We start from the raw sequence: 20,629 nt of genomic DNA, 5'->3' as shown, positions 1-20,629 counted from the left end.
GGGCAGCTTTGCTGCTGCTCCCTGCCAGGAGGAAGCTGTTCATGGAGCCTCATCCTCAAAGGGGAAAGGAAGTTTCGTCCTGGGAGCAGCAAGTTCCCATCGCTTCCCGCAGGCTTGAAGCGTTCGGTGGCTCTCAGGAGCATTCAGATCCCAGGAAAGCTCTGGGAAGTGCAGGAGCCGGGAAGTTTGGGGCGATGCTGCCCCAAGCTGGCACAGCAAACCCCTGTCCGAGTGCTCCTGGAGCTCAAAGCTGACGTCCATGGCACCTTCCCTTGCTCCAAACTGCACGACTGATTTAGCTGTTTTAAATTTATCAGCTCCTGCTTCGGGAGTGGCGTAAAACTGTGGTCCCAGCCAGGTCGTATTTTATTCCAGCAGCAGCAGAATTGCCCAATGGTGCCACTGTGAGAGACATGGGGCAGGGAGGGATTTTGTTCCTCCCTTTTGCTTTTGGGACAACAAGAATCTACCCTGTTTTTTTCATACTCTCCTCGGAGCAAGCTGGAAGGTTTGCCAAAGGTGAATGTCAGTGTCAGGAGCCCTGGGGTCATCTCACGTGCGAGAATGAGGATAAGGATGGTTTAGAAACTCATCCAAAGTGGGAAGTGGGAGCTTGATATTCCTGCCCCTTCTCCGGGCTGGGAAGTGAGTGTGGGTTTAGCACGAGTTGAATTTTCCTCTCCGCAATCCCTGAGCAGCCCCCAAAAGCTGTGTCCGGCCCTTCCAAGTGCCCTTTCACAGAGATACATCGGGGTGGGCAGCAGTGCTCGATCCAGCTTTCCCCCCCTGCGCCTCCTCTGAGCAGGAAAATCCTCCGAACACTCAGAGCTCCTGCCTGAGGGGGGCACAAAAGCGCTAAGATCTGGGGTATAAACCACTTTAAGACATTTGAGCCATTGCATTTGCTGCAATTAATAAGTAAATCTCTGTTTTTTTTTTTTTTCTTTTCTGTTTCAACATTCAGGCTTTGCATAATGTTAGGAAGTGCAGCCGCTTTTGTTTTATTTTGGAGGGATTCCCTTTTTTGCAGAAGGTTGAACAACGCTGCGCCGGGAAGAAGCCGTTAGGTGAGTCATCCCTGCGTATAAATAGCCCTGGTGGGAGCGGCCGACGTTCAGTCCCCTGCTGAGCCGCAGGGTTCAAATTCCTTGCCAGATTTTAAATAAATAAATAAATAAATAAATAACCCTCTGGCCAGACTGGGCGGACGTCGCGTGGGGGCAGCCGAGGCCCGTGTCGACTCGGTTGAACCCGTCCCCAAACCATCACGGGTTGCATCCCCAAAGCCTCCGGCCTCCTGGGCTGCAGGTTGCAATGGGAGTTGTGTGGTGAGATTTGCCCAGCAGCAGCGTCCCGGGAAGACCGTCGGGACTCTTTGCTTTTCCTTTCTGGCCGCTTCCTGGGGTGCATTGCCCATGTGGCAGGATCAGCTGTTCCTGCCAGTTGGCCACTTGCTCTGCGGCCAGACTGGCTTGGGGACTGTGGCCAGGGCCAAAGAAGGACAAAACAGTGTCTGTGTTAAGGACAGGGTCTCTTCTGCGGGAAGGCCAGCTGTGTGCACTGACCCCACGTGCTTGGAGATGTATTTAATGGGGAAAGCGAGCAGAGATGCTTGCTAGGGATTTTAAGCCTCCTCCAATCGTCCTGCTCGGGGTTTGGTGGTGTTGGGAACGGCTTGGCCCAGAGCCTAGGCAAAGCATCAGCCGTGCAATGCTGAGAGCTGCAATACCCACGCATCTGGCCTGGGAGCAAATGGAATGTTCCCGATGGAAGCACCTTTGGCACCTGTCCCTCCAGGAGAGGAGATTGAGGTCTGGGAGGTGGGAAGCAAGCTCAGCCATAGGCAAATTCACACATGATCTGGGTGGTGAAGGGCTGTTCCAGACTTCATGCTGGTCGTTTCTTGTAAGATACAGGGTTAAAATGAATCAGAAAGGTGTTTTTTTTTTTTTTTTTCCGACTCGTAAGGTGGGGTGTTTTTTTTCTTTTTTTTTCTTTTTTTTCACGTAACTAAACTTTAATCTGCGAGAGGTGACTGCGTGCAAGGTGCTTGAGGTACTCTAGATGAAAAGCACTAAAGAGACTTAAAAGGAAAAAGTCTGCTCAGGATGTCTGGCTTTGACCTAATCTGCTCCTGCTTGGGAATTGGAGATCAGTTCCTGTAGGTTTTTCTGGTTCACAAGGTACAATATATACATGTTAGGCCTAGGAACTGGGGCTTCTCCTGCTGCACCATGCTCTTGTGCTGTGCTGGCTTGATGGCAACATGAATGCATCCTTTTTTTTCAGCCTGGCCAATTCCTTAGAATATCATGAGCAAAAGAAGAAGAATCATGAAGAATAATTGTTGTTGTTGTTGTTTTTTGTTTTTGTTTTGTTTTGTTTTGTTTTCCTTTTTTCTTGGTTTGGCTCTGAAAATCCAGGCATCTAATTTTACTTCCAGACTGGGTGTAGCATGATTTGGTCCCCTCCAAAAATATATCTGTAAATAAACATGCTTTTTAATGGATACTTTCATGAAGAAATAAATCCTTCCTGTTTTGTTTTGAGCGACCGCTCCCTTCTGCACCACAATCTCCTTGAATTGCCTTGAATTGCTTGATTATTTTAGAAGTCTGGAGCTGCTTGTGGCCAAAATGGTTTGATGCTGGGTTTACAATGAGGCAAATCTGGAACAAACAGTATTTGGTGTTGGTATCCATCACTCTGGTTTTCTCAGGATGGACCACAAGAGGTCGGCAAAATTCAGGAGAAATTGGTGCCTGGTGCCCGCCTGGCACTGCTCCTTCCCCACTGCTGCCCTGCCAGGATCTCCTTGCCAGAATAATTACTCTCTTAAAAAAAAAAAAAAAAAAAAAAAAGATCGTGGAACAAACCCAGGGCAATTAGGGAGAAGGGCGGCTCTTGTAGGTGCTCATTCATAAGCAATCTGGCAGGTCCCTTTCCCGCACAGCCAACACTAGGCGCTCGGAGCTAAGAGGGATCTGAAGCACTAAGCAGCCTCTGCCCACTCATCCTGCTCCCTATAACTTTAATTCCTCAGTTCCTAGCACAAAGGGTCACGAGTTTGGACACTGAGGACTTAACACGATAGCGGGTCCCCTCCAGGGGCGGTGGCAGCGGGGACAATGACTGTGATTTTTTTCTGATGCAGTGCCCAAAGGTAGGAGCAGGGGGGAAACCAAATGATTAACCAAAATTACCCTTGCGGTTTGCAGTGCCGAGGCCACCTCAAGCGAGCCCTTAAGCATCAGGACTGTGACGTCTGGGGAATGATGCTAAAATGAAAAGGTGCTGCGAGGGTGTCGGGCTGCCGTGCCTGTTTAAGGTCAGTGCAATTCTCTGCTTTGCCCTCTCTGTCTCTTCCCAGCTTTAGGAAGCAGAAAAACAGCCCCCATTCCACAAAACTCAAGGGAGTTTGCAGAGGTGGAAATGATTTTTCGTTGGTTGCAGCGATGGGAGCTGCACAAAACCATCCCTTAGGGTCACACAGTCCTTGCTTGGCACAGTGACTCTCTTGGCTGCAGTGACGGGATTAGCAGTGACAAAATGATCTCTTTATAGGAAGGATAAACGTCTTAGAGTCAGGGCAAGGGATGCTGGGGTGGATTAATCTCTCTCCCCAGCTAGCCTGAAAAGATAAACGGAGACAAACAGACGGCGGTAATTTATCTAAGTAACATTGCTTGTGGAGTGGTCAACCTCTTGCTCTCATGCTTGTTGCCCTAAATGTGTCCGAGGTGAAGTGTCCTGAGATAACTGATGAGCCTTCTTCTTTCAACCTGCAGGGCGTTGGTATGGCCAGCCCTCGGCCTCCAAAATACCTCCTCATCTTTGACTTCGATGAGACCATCATCAATGAGAACAGCGATGACTCCATCATCAGGGCTGCGCCAGGACAGGAACTTCCTGAGCATATCCGCCAAACCTTCCGTGACGGCTTCTACAATGAATACATGCAGCGTGTCTTGGCCTACATGGGGGACCAGGGAGTCAAGATGGGAGACTTCAAGACTGTCTATGAGAGCATCCCCCTATCCCCTGGCATGTCTGAGCTCTTCCAGTTCCTCTCCAAGAACCATGAGATGTTCGAGATCATCCTCATCTCTGATGCCAACATTTTTGGCATCGAATGTGCTCTGAGGGCAGCTGGTGTCTACTCCCTCTTCCGCAAAATCTTTAGCAACCCGTCGGGCTTTGACAAGCGGGGTTATTTTACTTTGGGGCCCTACCACAGTCACAAGTGCCTTGAGTGCCCAGCCAACATGTGCAAGCGCAAAATCCTAACGGAATATCTATCCGAAAGAGCCCAGGAGGACGTGGAGTTTGAGAGGGTATTTTACATTGGTGATGGTGCCAATGACTTCTGCCCTTCTGTCGCTTTGACTTCCAGTGATGTTGCTTTCCCACGGAAAAGCTACCCCATGCACCAGATGGCCCAAGAGATGGAGAAGAAGCAACCTGGAGCCTTCCAGGCCACTATTGTAGCCTGGGAATCAGCAACAGAAGTTGCCCGCTATCTCCAGGAAGTTCTCAAGAAAAAATGTTGAGGATGGCTGAAAAGGGACTCACTTGCCATAAGCAGCTGGGAAAGGAGAAGTTCAGGGGTAGGTCCCCTACCTCGCACTCACCTGGCAGCACTTCTCACTCTGAATCCCATTCCAGGGTTTCTTCCCTTGTCGTCTTCCCTTTCCTCTCAGCCAGCACTTTCTCTAGGTCCCCTTCTTCCCCTTGAGAATGAGATGCCATCTTCTCTGTGCAGCTAGGAAATCTACTCCTGCGTGGGTGTTTGGTGGCACTAACTTTTCCCCATCCCTTTATACTTTGCAAGAGGACTTCTTAAGCCCAGAACCCCGCAGTGCCGCAGGCTGGGGCTGTGCACACGCATCCTCCTGCCTTGTTCCCAGCACCTCGGCTCCTCCTTCGCTTCCTTCTCCCTTAGCTCCCTTATGGTCTCTCTCCTCCCTCTGATCCTTACAGGCCATGCCAGGATCGGCTTACTGTTGCCTTGAACCTGCAGCTCCAAGAGCTCTTTGCCTCTTCAAGAGGCCCCTGGGAACTGAATCCCAAAGCCTCCGCCAGCGTTGGCCTCCTGGCTCGCCCGTCGCTCCGTACTGCCAGGGGTCTCGCTCCCCTTCGAGCTTCCCGGAAGGCCCATGCCAGGCAGAGGAGGATGCAATGGATTTAACTGCCTCTTGGGAACTTAGTTCGCTGAAAAACGAGAAGGGAATAACAGGAAACGTTGCAGAAATATGATGCCCTACAGGAGAACCTCTTGTAAGTCCCGTCCCCCCAGTCATGTCTGTGTTTGATGTGTTGGACACATCCAACTGCCAGGTCTGATTCCAGAGCAGGATTTCTGCGTCCCCCTGAGCAAAGCAGAGCACTCCATCCCCGGCCTTGTGCCATCTGCAGCACCACTCCCAAGCAGAGCTGCAACTTCCAGAGTCCCAAGGGCTTTTCTGGATCATATCCCACCTGTTCCCCCTCAGTGGGATTTACCTCCTGCTTGGGCAAGAGGCACAGAAGTTCCTGGCCGCTGGAGCGGGAGTCGTGGTGCTCAGTGCTTCTAGAGGGATGGTGCGGAGGGTGAAACCCTCCCTGCCCCACTCCCCTTCCCAGCCTCTCAGTATTAATTGCCCCTTTTAATTGCACTTTTAATTGTGGGGGGTGGCTACAGGCTTTGCTGCTTTCTTAGCTGGGCTTTGCCCAGGTTTAGCTGCAGCCTTAAGTGCCCCTGAGGGCAGCTTGGAGCGACTCTGAAGTGCAGAAACTTGGAGAGCAAACTGGAGAAGGAAGAAAATAACCAAAGCAGCCCTGAGGTTTTCCTCCTTTATTTCCTTCTTTTTAATATTTTTTATTATTATTATTTTTCCCCCATCTCTCTGTTCTTCCTCCTCTGGACCCTGCTCAACTGTGTCAAACTTAAAGCCATGGAATTAAAAAAATACATATATATGTATATATATCTATATACATTACAGATGCACAAGTTGTTTGTATCCAGACCATAAAGCTGGGTGTGAGGTGGCTCTGGGGACTGTGCATGGGACTCTTTCGTCTCAGTCCATTTGCGGGGCCCCGGGCTGAGCCCACCCCTTGGTGCTGATGGGGCCCTGCCGCATCCCAGGGCTTTGGAATCAGCCTGGCCTGGGGCAGGAGAAGGGCAGGAGGGACAAGGAGGGGACACCAGGGCAGTCCTCCCACCACGGTGGCCAGAGTAAGGGGATGAGCAAAACACTGGCTATGCAAAGGCAAAGCTGAAGCCAAGCAGAGCATCCCAGACAGAGGTGACAACAGGATCCTCAGAGCACTCCGGCCGGGGGCAGCATTGGGATCTTGGAGCGGCCGAGCCAGGGCTCAGCAAAAGGGCTCCACGTAGTTGCCAGGGAAGAAGCCGGCCTGGCCGCCCACAACGCCCTCGCACCAGCCGTCTGAGTAGCGGCGCGTGACGTAGAGCAGGGCGCCTGCTGCGAACGACAGCTCGTTGTCCTTCTGCCGCGTGTACGGGTAGAGGGACACCACTGCGGGGACACAGAGGGACATGGCGGGGGGCTCAGGCATGGCCAGTAGTGACATGGAGTCACCGTGGGCAGAGGGGCGGATGGACGGTACCTTTCTCCAGGTAGCTCTCCGGTGCCCAGGGAGGCTCCTCCGAGGCCGGCGGCAGGGCTAAATCCTCCATTTGAGGCAAAGCCAGTGGTGGCGGCAACGAGTCTGAGTCGTCAGGGGCTGCAAAGCACCCGCAGAGGTGACCAAGGCGCAGGGCCAGGTACAAGCAGAGGGAACTATGTACCATGGGGACACCCTGTTCTCACCAGGGGGCAGCAGGGACAGTGGTGGCAGGTCCAGGTCTCCCGGTGGTGGCAGGTCCCCTGGTGGTGGCAGTGGCAGGTCCTCCAGCCGTGGCAAGTCCCCTGGCAGCAGCAGTTTCAGGTCTGCTGGAGTTGGCGGGTCCCCCTGTGGTGGCAGGTCCTCTGGCGGTGGCAGGTCCCCCAGAGGTAGTGGTGGCAGGTCCCCTGGAGGTGGCAGGTCCCCCAGAGGTGGTGGTGGCAGGTCCCCCAGCAATGGCACGTCACCAGGCAGTGGTGGCGACGACAGTGGGACAGTGGCCAGGGCCAGGGCAGGTGGCACAGATGAGGAGGGCAGCAGTGGCGGTGCGGGGACACTGTCACCTGCCGGGCCAGGGGCTCCACTCGAGCTGCAGGGAGGGAAGCAGAACTGTCACAGTGGGACATGAGGCCAGCACAGATCACACCAGCCACCAGCACCAGCCCAGTCACCAGCACCAGCCCCAGATGGAGGGGAGCAAGTCCAGGGTGACACCACCAAAAACCTGGGATAGCAGCTCCGTACTCTGGGCCTTGAGTTCCCCATCAGGGACAATCCAAGGAGGGGGGGTCCCCTCATGCCTCATGGCAGATGCCTCCCATGCCAGTACCTGATGGACAGCAGTGAGGAGGAGGAAGAGGAGGAGGAGGCCGTAGGCAGTTTTCCCTCGGGCACCACGGGTGGCTGGATGGGCTCAGGGATGCGTGGACCCCTCCTGCGGGCAGAGCAACTGCTGGGTGGCAGTGATACGATGGCACCCGAGCAGCATCGCACCAGCCCCATGGCCACAATGGGCCTACAAGGTCCCCCCGCAGGTTCCTCCCCATCTCCTCCCTGTGCCCTCACCCCAGGGTGCCCGTAGCCGTCACGGATGCCTTGATCCCCTTCCGCAACAGGGTGCCGGTGCGGGACAGCTGGGTGCTGTGGTCCTGTGGGCACAGAGGACACGAAAGCGAGTGGTGAGGCCTGAGCAGCAGCCAACCGACAAACTCATTGCACCAAGACTCAACAGAGGGAAGCAGGGGCCTCGCTTGCAGCACCCCGCCTGACTTCCTCTGGCTCTGGCGGGAGCCTGGGTGCCCGGAGCACTTTGCGGCTGCTGGGAAGCGCAGAGGCCAGAAGCGGCACCGGCAGCGAGACGGGCCAGAGATGCAACCCACCCCTGCCCCTGCAGCTGGTCCCGCTTGGAGGCTGCCAGAGGCACCGGCTTCTCTTCCTGCCACGTGGCCTCTGCTGCGCCCAGGAACTGTGTCCCCCTGGGGACACTGTGTTCCCCCCATGCTATATCTTTGGGGCTCCCCATCTTCCCTGAGGGTGCCGAGCCCTGGCACCCCTGGGTGCTGCTGATGAGAGGAATCAGGATGCAGGGGGCACTCCATACCACCATTATGGATGCATTTGAGGCTCTCCAAACCCCAGATTCACCCGTACGACCAGGAACCAGAGCTTGCACGAAGCTCACCCAAACTCCCACGACCAGAGCAGCAGCCAGGACGTCCCACCCTGGGACACACGGAGTGGAAATGATGCTCATTCCTGACCTTTATGCCATGCCCGATGTCATCCAGGACACTGAAGCTGAGGGGTTTCCTGTAGTAGGGCTCCAGGCTGGGTGGGGTGGCCGGAGAAACAATCTTCTGAGAGGCAGGGAAGCGCTTGGGGATGGTGAGGGAGCCGATCTCGCGGCGGCAAACCTTCTCCTTGTGCATGTCGACCAGCTGCAAACACCGGCACTGTCCCCCCAGCCCTGCCAGGGCCACCTCCAGGTCCCACCAGCCACCTCCCCGTTCCCTGGGTGGCAGAGAAGGCACATCCCAAGGGAGCAGCTTCATTTAAGCTCCAGACCGCACTCTGTGGCCCAACTGCAGCCCCACTACCATGGTGGGGTTGGTTATGTCACCGTATCCCCCCCACCACCTTCCTAACAGCAATGTGGCCAATGTGCTGGAGATGGTCACAGAGTAGCGGTCAAGGAGAAGCATGGGGGCCTTGGCTGCCTTTAATCCATTTTCCAGCTGCTTCCGGAGCGGTAGCTCCGGGTCTTTCCAACAGGAAAGTCTCCAGGCAACTTTCAAGTAACAGGAAAAGGGGGCCGGCCGTGGGACTGTGCCAGTGCCTGCAGCTCCGGGAAGAGGCAGATGAGTTCCAGGAGAGGGGATGCCCGGGCAACAGAGCCAATGTCCCTGACCCAGCGGAGATCCTGGTGCGGTGGTGGGGCCGGTCTCGCAGGACTGGGCTTCCGAGTACTGTCACACAGTCCTCTCTACCACTACTGTGCTTCATAGACCACCCCCCCCCCCGCCCCTTTCCTAGAAACCATCCCCTTTTCAACCCAACCACCAGCCCACGAGGCCCCAACACAAGAAAGCACCAACCCGAGCAAGAAGCTAAGACAGACCCACCTGGGCCATGCAGTTGATGTCGGCCTCCACCTTCCGGAGCTCAGCCGCCTGCAGGTCCAACATCTTGAGGAAGCTTGTGGCCAGGTTGCTGATCTGGTATGTCACACTGGCCAAGGACTGGGTGCTGTACGCCATGGTCTCCTCCAGCGCCTTCTTCTTGTCACTCGCCTGGGAGACAAGGAAGCATCCTGGTAAGAAGCACCAACCCGCTGGCCAACATCAACCTGGCTGGGCACACAAGGGAAGATCCACAAAATCTGATGGCTTTCATGCTGCTGAGGTGGCGGGGCGGGGGCATGTCCTCTTGCTGGTGCGTAGGAAGAGGCACCAAGACCAACACTGGGTGCTTCTGAAGGCCCATTTTCCAAGGGGATGCCCACTGGTTCCCAGGCCACCCAGCGCCAAGTCTCAGGATGACACAGGGTGACAGCCTGACACGGCTGCTCTCAGGCCACCACTTTTTAGCTGCAGTCATGCGGTTTTAAAACATTTTCTTCTGCTTTCTGAATGTATCAGACTTCCGCAATTGGGTCAGTGGGACAGAGGCAGGTCCCTGGTTCCCATCACCATGAGAAGCGGTGGCTGGAGATGCAGCAGAGCTGCTACCCACAGGGCTGTGAGCACCACAACAGATCCATCCCTGCAGCCAAAGGGACGTCAGGCACAGAGGGAAAAACCCTCTACTCTGCTGGAACTGGGGGAAAAATCCAGCCAAATGCTTGGAGCTTTGGGCTCTACCCAAGACACAGCCCCTCCAAGGCATTTCGGCCTCTAAGAGGCATGTGGAAAGCCCAGTGTGTCCTTCACTCTCCCCTCAGGGACCATAGGGAAGGAGTCCAGCGAGACACCTGGAGCCACTTCTTCTCAATGCAGTTATTGCACTGTGGTTGGACTTGTAGGCCCTGGCCGCCTGTCAGCCCCAACTAATTTGCGCAGCATATTTAAATGTGCTCCTTGCATCCAGCTGGACACCGTGTTGGTCTGGTGGCGCCAGCAGCACCAGGGCTTTGCAGACCAGATGCCTGCAGAGGGGCACGGGCATGGCTGCTGGGAGTCGTGCAGGTTGGCTTCGGATTCAGACTGCCACCAAGCCCCTTGTGTGACCTTGGCAGGCAGCAGCATTGCTGGGCTTCGAAAGTGGAGGGGTTTTACTCTCCCTCAGGGCTGCCCCATCCAAGGCGTTACTCCCAACACAGAATGGGGACTGGCTCTTGGCTCTGCCACCGATGCTCTCTGGAAAACTCACTGCCTGTTGCAGGTGGTGAGTCCGTGGGGACCTTCAGAGCAGTCTCAGGGCCCCTGGTGCAGGCAGTGCCACCGCGTGCAGCCACCGAGGGGAAGGCAAGCCTCTGGGGAACCAGTCCTGTTCGGCAACCCAGGCCCAAACAGTCTTTTTTTCTTCCTATTTCACCCCCAAAAGCCCCTATGTCCTCCCCTACCTCGGCAGGCTGGGGCAGCAGGGGAAGGCCATGGAGCAGGGGGAGGGAGAGCTGAAGAGCGCTGCGCTCCTGCACGTTCGCCCTGGTGACCTGCGTGACCCTGGGAAAGCCCCGCGCCCACAGCATCAGATCCCTGGGTTTTCCCAGTTCTCCCTGAGGCCCGGCCATCATCTTCCTCAACTTCCCACACCCCCCCCCCCCATCCCAAGTTGGGGTAACATTCCCAGTCATCAGCCCTTAGAAGGTAGCCCATAGGAAGACTCAAACACCCCTGTCCCAAGGCAGGACCAGGCGTAGGGCAGCATGGAGCCACCTCCACTCCGGGCCCATCTCCTTGCCAAGATGTCCCGCCATGTCCCCCAAGCTGGCCCTGGCCCCCCGCCAGCCACACCTGCACGTAATTGCTCTCGCAGTAGTCGGCGACCTTGCCCAGGTTGCCATGGTTGTCGCGCAGGAGCTGCCGGCCGGCGGGGATGAGGTCCTGCTGCAGCCGCTGCAGCTCTGCCATGGCCGGCTGCTGCATGCAAGCGCGTTGGTGCGCGCGGCGCCCGGGACAGTGCAGAGATGTGCCCGTCACATGGCGCCGTGGCTGCCGCCAGCCCCAGCACTGTGGAAAGGCGGTCAGCACGCACTTCTTCCCCCGCCGTCTGCGCGTGCCGCTCGGCGGGAAGCGCGCCGGGAGGATGTGAGTCACACACTCCCACGGCGCCGCGGCGAGTGCTCCGCCATCCCCCAAATGTGACCTTTCCCAAGGCCTGCACCAGTGGGAAGTCACCCCCTGCACGCATCGTCCCACTCCAGGTGGCACGGTGCTGCCACTGGTGGGTGCTGTGTCATCCCGAGCACCCAGAAAGGGCACCAGGGAAGTGGACAGGTCGGAGCCAGTGATGAACTTCCTCCAACATCGAGTTTATTCCTTAGACCTGGGACACCTGAGCTTGGGGGCAGAGTTAAGGATACAGTTGGGTTGATCCATCCTCCCGGCCCAGTCAGGTGAACTTGGTCCTTGAGCTCTGCAACAAGCTGCTCCATAATCCCCCTCTAATGTGGCCTTGGGCCCAGATTCGAGGATGCTGCACTGACATCCCCAAGCCTGATCCTCCCCAGCATGGCCAGCGCAGCCCCCAGTCCCAGGAGATCCAGTCCGCATGTAGGTGGGGACCCCCTTCCCTGCAACCCCAGTCCCAAAACCCAGCTGTGCTCCTCTCCCCTCCCCAAAATCAGCTCCAGTTCCACCAGGGGATGATCCCACCACCAGCAGGGCTGGTCACACTTGATCCCCAAGGCAGGGGGCTTCCTGGGTCCCCCATGACGCAAAACCCACACTCAGCACCTCCCCAAAGCCTCTCTGCACCCACCACCACCCCCTCATCCTGGCCACCCCCCCCCAGCACTGCTTACCCCGGCTCCAGGGCTAATGCCCTGACACCTGAGCAGCTTAGTCGCCTGAGTCCATTATCAGCTTAGGGAGCAAAGACATCTGCTCCTCGCCACCGCCTCAGAGCCCTCACGGAGTCAGCGAGCTCCCGGGGGCTCAGCAGCCAGCGCCCATGTATCCCTAAGCACCTCCACATCGGAAAGGGTGAGACTCTCGTCCCCACAGGTAAGTGACTTGGCATCCTCCGAGCACGGAGGACATCGCACTGGCCTCTGCTTTGGCATAGGCATCTCCTTCCCCATGGGCTGGCTTTTTTTTTTTTTTTTTTTTTTTTGTCAAAAAAAAAATGCAGACAGGGTTTCGACCCCCACTTTAACTTTTGATAGGGAAATGCTCCTTTCACAGGGCTGGGGTGGGGCCCATATAACCCCCTAGGCAAGGTCTTTGCAAAGAGCGAGCTGGGCTTTGCCAGCCTCCCCCAAACCATCCCCAGCACTAAGCAATGCCTCTGTGTGCTAACCCCTAACAGCACCGCAGGGACCCTAGGCTCTTCTAAACTCTGTTTTAGCTATAAAGTCTTTCCCCTGGTCACCTATATGTGCTTTTATTAACTGACTTTCTGAAGTGTATTTGTTAGTTAATAGCCCTCACGTGCCCTAAGAAAAGCTCAGCTGTAAGAAATGGGCCACTTTTTGATAACTGCAGGGCAAAATGGCTCAGGATATGACAGAGAAGGAATTGCTGAAGATGGAACTTGACCAGCTGAAGAAGGAGGTGAAGAACGAGAGGCAAATGGTGAGTGTTTCCACCCAAATGCAAAGGGCTGGGTGGGACAGGCAGCAGTTTTACTCTGGCCCATGGCATGAACAGAGTGCAGTCCTGCAGTTCTGCACATTTAACCTACAGAGAGTGTCTCCTTCCTCGGCAGGTCTCCAAGACTGGCAAAGAGATCAAGGAATATATCGAGTCCATGGCAGGAGAGGACCCGCTGTTGAAAGGCATCCCCGAGGACAAGAACCCCTTCAAGGAGAAGGGCGGCTGTACAATAAGCTGACACTGCCGCGAGCACGGGGCCCTGCCTGCCACCCAGCCAGGACTGTAAGGAACCTGCTTTCCCTGTAGCCTGACCCTCCACTGGGGAGGGGAGCTCAGACCCAAACATAGCTCAGCTAAAGGATGGCAGAAATATATGAATATAAATAAAACCAAACCCGCAGACGCCGGAGATGAGGCTCGGCAGTGGTGTGCTGTGTGCTTTTGTGCTCTCATGGCTGATTTCGCTTCCTGCAAGGGAAACTTCTGCAGCTTTAGCAGCCACCAGCCATACAGGTCTTTAGTGAAAGTGCAGGGCTGAAGTGTGTCGGGTCCTAGACCTTTCCCAGCCCCTTCTCTTCACTTGCTGGAGGAGAATATTGCTTCCCCAGCGCCAATTTTAGCCTGGGAAACCTCCCGAGGCCCCTGTGTCTCTTCCTGGCGAGTGACTGAGGCTGCCACTGTAATCGCTTAGGAAGAGCAGGGGTGTTTCAGACACCTCTGTGTCCACCACGAAGGCCACAGCTCACTGTGCATCATGTGTGTCACCCCCAAAACCTCCGTTCCTTTAGGACAGGGCCATCCCTCTGAAGCGCACGAGGAGAGAGCAGAGCACGCAGAGCGAGGGCCTCGTGGGACCCCCACGATGCCCATGTCACAGCTAGACCCGGGGGTGGCCTGGAGCACGGCCAGGGACTGCCAGGCCCCACGGCGCTGGTGGGAGGGCAAGGGAAGGAAGAAGACTCCACGGCCCATTCAAATCTCTCGCTGCTGCCGCTCGGTCTCACTTCCTCTGCGGGAAGCCCCAGCAGCCGTGGGAGCCTGAGCTGGGGCCGTCACGTCCCAGCTGAGGCTGCAGCAGCTCTAGGGGCTGTTGCTAACACTGCGCTCAGCAGCAGGCGGCTGCAGAGGAACCTGTGGCACGCTTGGGGTTCAGGCTCCAGACCCCCAAAGCTGCCAGGTTCCCCTGCAGAGCCCCCTCTCCGCCCGGGCTCTGCAGGGATGGACCATTCCCGCTGTCCCATTGCAGCCGCTGTCTCTGTTGTGGTGTCTCTTATATAACTCGCCAAAAAAAAGAAGAACACAAGGTGGTGTTCTTTCCCTCGCAGACCCTAAACAAACCCATTAACCACCAGGGAAGTTTCTCACGGCTCCTTGTTGGTGCCGCCCAGGTGTTGAGCAGCAAGGCCCAGGGCTGGGGCCAGCGCCTACTGCTTCCTCCACCCGGCAGCCGTCTCCATATGACAAATCAAGCTTGCTCCATGGGCAAATTAGAGCCCTGCTGTCCATCCCCACTTCTAATCCGGGAGGGAGATAAATACAGCCGAGGTTTCCTGTGCTTGGAGAAGATCGACCTATTAATCAAAGCTAAACTTACAACCTGCGTCAGCACGCGCTGATGGCTCTTAATGGGATTTGGGTTGCTGCGCCTGTACTGGCCAAGGATCTGGGGGCTTCTGAGGTTATTCGCTGCCTGCACAAGAGTCAGAACATCTGCAGCCACCCGAGAGTGGCTCCAGAGAGGGACACCCGCTTGTCCCGCACACTCCAGCAACACCCAAGCGCACAGTGGACCATGCCCTACCTTCCCCTTTGCCGCCTACAGCCAGTGGCTGCGTGACAACAGCCATCCCTGCCGCAGGGAACCTCCGAAGCGCCGCTCTGCTGCACCACCCGGGCAGGGTGGCGCAGGAGGGGCCGCGCCTCACTCCCCCACGCAAACACAGCGACACCACAGCGGTAACGTTACAGAGAATAATAATGTTGTGCATTAGAATATTACAGCGCCGGAACTGCTGCTGAGCCACAGCCCCCGCTGTCCTCTGCCCGGCTCTGAAGCGCCGCGGGAAGGGGAAAGGGGCGAGGGGACCGCGGGGAGGCACCACTAAGACGCGACGAAGGACAACGCGGCCGCCGTAACAACCGCGGGAGGCGGGGGCACAACCCGCCGCAGCCAATAGCAGCGCAGGGAGCCCGTCCCGCCCCCCGCCGCCTCAGCCAATGAGTGCGCGGACACGGAAAGGGCGGCCATGGCCGCTCGCTGCGCGCATGCGCAGCGGGGGAGAAACCGGCGCCCCCGCACAAAATGGAGCGCGGCCGGTGCCGGGAGCGGGTGCCGGGGGTGGTGCCGGTTCCGCCGCCTTTCGCGCTGCGGGAGCGGGGCGGGCCGGGCCGGTGAGGGCAAAAAGTGCGCGAGGTCCCACCGAGATTTGAACTCGGATCGCTGGATTCAAAGTCCAGAGTGCTAACCATTACACCATGGGACCGCTGCGAGGACAGCCCCGCCGTGGCGCCCTCAGCACTCCCGCCGCCCCCTGCGGGGATCCCGCTTTCCCGAACCGCGCCCGGAGGACGCGGCCGCGACCCGGGCTCGGCGGGACGAGCAGCCGGGTGCCGCTCTTCACGAGCTCCAGGGTCCCTCTGCACAAGGCTCGGCAGGGCCCTTAAATCTCCCAGTCTTCCTGGCGACTGTAAATTTTGCAAGAAAACGCTGGTTTTCCCACCCAGCTCCTGCTGCGACAGCGCATGTCTCCCTTTGCGAAACTCCAGGAAAATCAGCCTGATGGTAAAGCCCAGAGTCCCCCTTGCCTCCTGCAAGGTCTCTACTTCTCCTGCTTCGCGCAGCTCCTGACCCCGCTCAAGGTGCCAGGGTGGCCGCCTGCCACGCCAGGCTGGTGTCACCCCTGACGGGCCAGGTGGCACTTCAGGAGCTGCAGCGAGGATGGAGATGGCAGTGGGGCCAGGATTTGGGATTTTAATTCTCTCCGGCATGACCTGTTCCTTCAGGACATGAGCTGCGGGTCATCATCTGCTACTAGTGTCTCCCCCGCCGAAAAAGAAAAAAAAAAAGGGAATTTGAATCTATGGGAAAGAGAATTTGGGATGTGTTTTCCTAAAAACCTCCTTGGGTACCATTGCCCCCAGCTCTGACTGCAGTCTGGGCTCCCCATCACCCACCACAGCACCCATATTCCCATCTCCCCCTCAGCATCTTTGCCCCCTTCCCTGCATTTGTATTTTATTTCCTCCCCCCAACTGATAAATAAAACCACACATGGCTGCTGTTACAGGTTGGTTGGTTGTCTGCTTGTTTTTTTTCCTTTTATTCTTAAAAAACATAACAGTGGAGTCGAGCGGTTTGTGGCGAAACCTTGCTGACAGAGAAGTGGAGCCCGCAGAAAGGAGAAGGAAACAGCAAGGTTAAAAAGGGGGAAAAAAAAAAAGAGTGGAGGATTGAGCATTAAAAAGAAAGATTAAAAACTCAGTCTCAAGCCAACGTTTCAGACTGCTGAGATTTGGGACTTTTACAACTAAGGAAAAGTGAAGAAAGTCCATAAAGTCTATTTTTAAAGAACATTATTTTTTCTTTGGAAAAAGTCTTTTTTTCATCATCTTTTTCTTTTATTCCCCCTACGCTACCGCCCATGGAGTTGCCACTACCTATTTTTAATCTATTGTCACTAAGAGGTAGATAAACAAAAACAGGTTGGTTACACTGAGGGTCGGGGCCGCGGCCGAGCTCCCACCCAGGCCTTGTCTGAAGGAAAACCTGGGGCTTTGCCTTGAAAAATTTAACTATTGAACCATCTCCTTCTCTGGAGATCTTCAAAACCCGCTTGGACGCAGTCCTGTGCCACGTGCTCTAGGTGACCCTGCGTGTGCAGGGGTTGGACTAGATGATCTCTAGAGGTCCCTTCCAACCCTAAGCATTCTATGATTCTATGATTTTGTGCTGCATTTATCAAGTTCATCGTGTTGAAAGCCAAACCGCTCCCACAAAGCCGCTACCTCCAAGAAATTTCCTGGGGCATGTGGCGGTGGTTTGTGGTGCCAGGGTCTTTCCACAGTTCATGACCTTCCACGTGCTGCGGCCTGCACCAGAGGTATCAAACTTGAAGAAAAACAAAAAAATAAAATTAAAAATCCGCAAGGTCCAGTAAAGAAGCAGTGGTTGAATGCGCGTTGCTTTGGAGCTGGCTGCTCATAGGGGACACTCCCAGGTCCAGCCATCCCAGGCAGCTTCCTCACCCAAGTGCTCTTCCTCTTCTTCTTCCTAATGGCACTCATCTTCCTTGCTCCAGTGCAGGGATCTGGATATTCCCGCCATGCCAAAAATCCTCCCTGGTGGCAAGGCTGGTCCCCAAGGCTGGCTGAGAGCGAGAGATCCCCTTGCCTGGCCATACTTCCCATCTCATGGTCAGGTCTGAGGTAGTTTGTACATTCTCAGCTCACAGCACCTGCGCATTCCCACAAAAATTCAGGATTTTGGAACCTCTGGCTGAGTTGGCTCCACGCTGCATCTCACCACTGATCACAAATGATTTATAAAAGAAAGAAAGAAAGAAAGAAAAAAAAAAGATACTCAAGCAAAAAGCTCAGCTTGGAAGTGGACAGTTTGCACTCCCCTTCCCAAGCATGGGCTAATGCAGCACTGTCTCTGACTTCGAGCACCAGATTCGGGCCCACAGAGCATCCCGAGACCAGGCACAGGGACAGAATGCAGAACCACCGCAGTACCTCCTCGGAAGGTCATGTGGTTCACGGGATCACCTTGGCAAACCAAAATGGATGACAGAAGGGAAAATAAGTCTCTGTTATGAAGCTCCTCAAAAGCAAGAAAGCTCCAAAAATATTAACTGTCTCCAAATTATTTTTTTTAAAACATCTTCAAATGTTTTATAGCAAGTCTGCGTTTCTGATGTAAAGGATCTCAAAATAGTTGGAGCAAGAAATTAAAATATATACATATATTGCTGGTACTGAGAACTATTTGACTATCTTTAACCATTTGTGTTTCCTTTTTTTTTTTTGGTACAAAAAAAAAAAAAAAAAAAAAAACCACCACACTCCTAATGCCCAGGAAACACAGAGCTTAGCTCAGAGGCGGTTTCTTTTTCATATTCCAAGGATGCATCAGAGGCCTGAACTTGTTCATCCTCCTGAGAGTCCTGCCAGGTAGGAACAAGGCATCCCCTCCCACCGGGGAAAGTGAGGCACCGAGAAGTTGAGGAGAGATTTATCTTTATTTTCTGCCCCATTGCCCCAGCGCTGGTGCTGGCGAAAGTGGGAAAATTCCACAGGAACGGTGAGCACGAGGCCGGATTTGCCCTCTACCAGCTTTTCCCTGCTATTTCCCTCTGCCTGTGTTAACATTTCCGGAGCCTTCAGAAACCTTCTGTGAGTGCCATTAAAAAAACAAAGGCAAAATCTCACCTGCTTCCAGCATCCTAGTTTAGGGAGCTATTGCTCCTAACACATGGATCTGGTTCCCATTGACACGCTTGCCACAGACGGCGCAGGGTGGGTCGCTGAAATTACCTTTTTGCCAGGTAATCCCCCACACAAAGGGAGGGATACGGAGCAACGGCCGCAGGGCTGGTTATCCACCTTCTCTTTGGATTCTTACTTTGCCTAGAAAATTATTTTCCGGATATTCCACTCAGGCCCCATTGGAAACAGTCTTGCAGCTCCTGCTGTCACTTGTATTGCAGCGTGCTCCAGAGCAATCCAAGAGATGCTCCAAGGCATCTTCCCTCCTGCAAATAACTTCCCACAGCAAAGCAGGAAGAGAAACTGCCAGTGGCAAAATCCCCTGTTTCTGCTGCTGCTAAAGCAAAGCTCCTCCTGAAAGTACCTGGAAAACCTCTGGTGCCTCAAGCACCCAGGGCTCCCTGCACCTCCAAGCTCGACCACTGCAGCAATCAGATCAACAGCCAGGGGGTGGGTTGTGGTTTGGGTTTTTTTTTCTTTTTTTTCTTTTTTTTTTTTTTTCTCCTCAATGATACAGTTTGAACCAGTTCTCAAAAAATGCTTGCTGTTGTTAAACATAATTATAATCACCGATGTCTGAATAAACTGTCTGGAAAAAAGTAGAGAGCCAGAGGATTTCAAGAGGTACCGGGACCATTTTTTGGTAGGACAAACGACTAGGCTTAAAAAAAATGAAGTAAAAATAAGGAAAAATGTGGAAAAAAAAATAACGCTGCCTGCTTTGCCATCTGCCAAAATGTCCTGGAGGACAGCAGCATGGAGCCCGCTCTCTGCATGGACTTTCCCAAGCTCCGATCCCTCACTCATCCCTGTCCCAATGGAAAAAGGGCTGCAAATCCTTAAGGACCTGATCCGGTATTTCTCTAGTGTCCCAAATTTTCACCAAGGTCAGAGGGAGAGAGAGAAGCGGGCCCGAGCAGAACAGGAAGCAGCTGGACCATGTTCAAATTTACTTTACCGCCATTGACTGTTTTTTTTTTTTTAAAAAAAAAAAGTTCCATAAAGGATCATTTTCCTGCAGGTACAGTGAAAAATAGCAAGATGGGACTTTAAAAGCCAGCACAGACCTTTTGAATCAGAAAGCGGTTCGCAACGATCACTTCGTCAGCTTTTTTAAAAAAGAACTTGCTGTGCATTTGTACATATATATAAAAAAGAATTTGGCTCCCATTTATTTTTCTCTTGCTTTTTTTTCTTTTTTTTTTTTTCTTTTTTCTTAAATCTTTTGCTTATCCTCGGTAAAACTGAGGCAAATCTCAGTAAAATATTTAACAGCATCATAGTGGAGAAGATGGTTCAAGGCCAGCTCCACTCAACACGGGAGGCCTGTGTGCTTGGGTGTGCTTGGGTGCTCTAGAATACGGCGTAAGCACGTTTCGAAAAGTGCTGATGTCCCCTGCTTTGCGCAGTCAACCCCAACGCCTAGGAGTGGTACTTGAAGGCAAGTCCATGCTCGTTTGTCCTTCAGGGGAAGATTCCTGAACCCAAGCTCTTTAACTTTGTTTCACAATGGACTGGGATCAATAAAAGGCATTTAATCCAGTGGCTTTTATTTTTCTAAAAAATAAAAATATGCATCTAAAGAAATAAATTCTTTCCAATTGAAAAATGTGGTGGGCTCCAATTCGTCCACGGTCTCAAAGAGTTTCAACAGCCGGTAGCTCTTGCGGCCCTGTGGAATTTCTAATTGAACTGAAAAGATAAAAACTGAAGCTGCTGCCATCTTTTCCGCTATGTCTGCAGTTCCTGTCGTTCTCCATAGAGAGCTCATAACACTTGGTTACCTGCACATAACTTCTGGCTCATAAGAAATTATGAAACTTAACTTCTCTTTTCATTAAAAAAATAAAATATTCAAGACTATCAGCTTTTATATAAAATATCAGCAAGCCCCCCCAAAAAAAAAAAAAAAAAACACAATTGCTGAGGTAACTTCATACCTTGAGGTAGCTTTTTTTTTTTTTCTTTTCTCTTCTTTTTTTTCCCCCTCCCTCTTGTTTGCTCAAACACACAGCACCACCTGGCCTTCCCCCACACATCGGAGTTGTCCCCATGGTTATAGGGACAGTAACTGTTGCCACGGCACCTTAGCAACAAACCGCCCGCCTTCCTGATGCTGCATGATCCAAACTTGAAAGCCAGGTTTGGCTTTGGACGATGCACCCAGGAACACGGCCGTTGGAACAGGTCTGCTCTCCACTTCAAAAAGAGATGTTAAAAATCATCAGTGCAAGGTGTGTGTTTCTCCCCCACCAATACCCTCCTTGTTTTAGCCC

At 54.0% G+C, this 20,629-nt stretch overlaps 3 protein-coding genes and 1 non-coding gene across 4 annotated transcripts; 2 read left to right on the top strand and 2 right to left on the bottom strand.

Moving 5' to 3' along the window:
- The first annotated feature begins 3,241 nt into the window (after window positions 1-3,241).
- On the top strand, window positions 3,242-4,699 carry PHOSPHO1 (phosphoethanolamine/phosphocholine phosphatase 1). Its single transcript, XM_010224003.2, has 2 exons — window positions 3,242-3,328; window positions 3,789-4,699. Exons 1-2 carry the CDS (start codon window positions 3,284-3,286, stop codon window positions 4,548-4,550), a joined length of 807 nt encoding a protein of 268 aa, XP_010222305.1. The 5' UTR covers window positions 3,242-3,283; the 3' UTR covers window positions 4,551-4,699.
- Window positions 4,700-6,360: 1,661 nt separating this feature from the next.
- ABI3 (ABI family member 3) lies at window positions 6,361-11,180 on the bottom strand. The gene is made up of 9 exons (XM_088519851.1): window positions 11,064-11,180; window positions 9,234-9,401; window positions 8,373-8,549; window positions 7,678-7,760; window positions 7,451-7,546; window positions 7,080-7,201; window positions 6,819-6,875; window positions 6,616-6,732; window positions 6,361-6,524 (listed from the first exon to the last, which is right to left on the bottom strand). The coding sequence occupies exons 1-9, from the start codon at window positions 11,178-11,180 to the stop codon at window positions 6,361-6,363; spliced, it is 1,101 nt and encodes a 366-aa protein (XP_088375977.1).
- Window positions 11,181-12,755: 1,575 nt separating this feature from the next.
- GNGT2 (G protein subunit gamma transducin 2) lies at window positions 12,756-13,104 on the top strand. Its single transcript, XM_010224002.2, has 2 exons — window positions 12,756-12,845; window positions 12,979-13,104. Exons 1-2 carry the CDS (start codon window positions 12,762-12,764, stop codon window positions 13,102-13,104), a joined length of 210 nt encoding a protein of 69 aa, XP_010222304.1. The 5' UTR covers window positions 12,756-12,761.
- Window positions 13,105-15,277: 2,173 nt separating this feature from the next.
- On the bottom strand, window positions 15,278-15,349 carry TRNAQ-UUG (transfer RNA glutamine (anticodon UUG)). The gene has a single exon. It is a non-coding gene; the product is annotated as a tRNA-Gln (tRNA).
- Between the last annotated feature and the right edge of the window lie 5,280 nt (window positions 15,350-20,629).

The sequence above is a fragment of the Tinamus guttatus genome, unplaced genomic scaffold, assembly GCF_059628265.1.
Source record: "Tinamus guttatus ecotype Peru unplaced genomic scaffold, ASM5962826v1 Tinamus_guttatus_pri_ptg000075l, whole genome shotgun sequence".
NCBI lineage: Eukaryota > Metazoa > Chordata > Aves > Tinamiformes > Tinamidae > Tinamus > Tinamus guttatus.
This window is presented reverse-complemented; position numbering and strand designations above follow the sequence as displayed.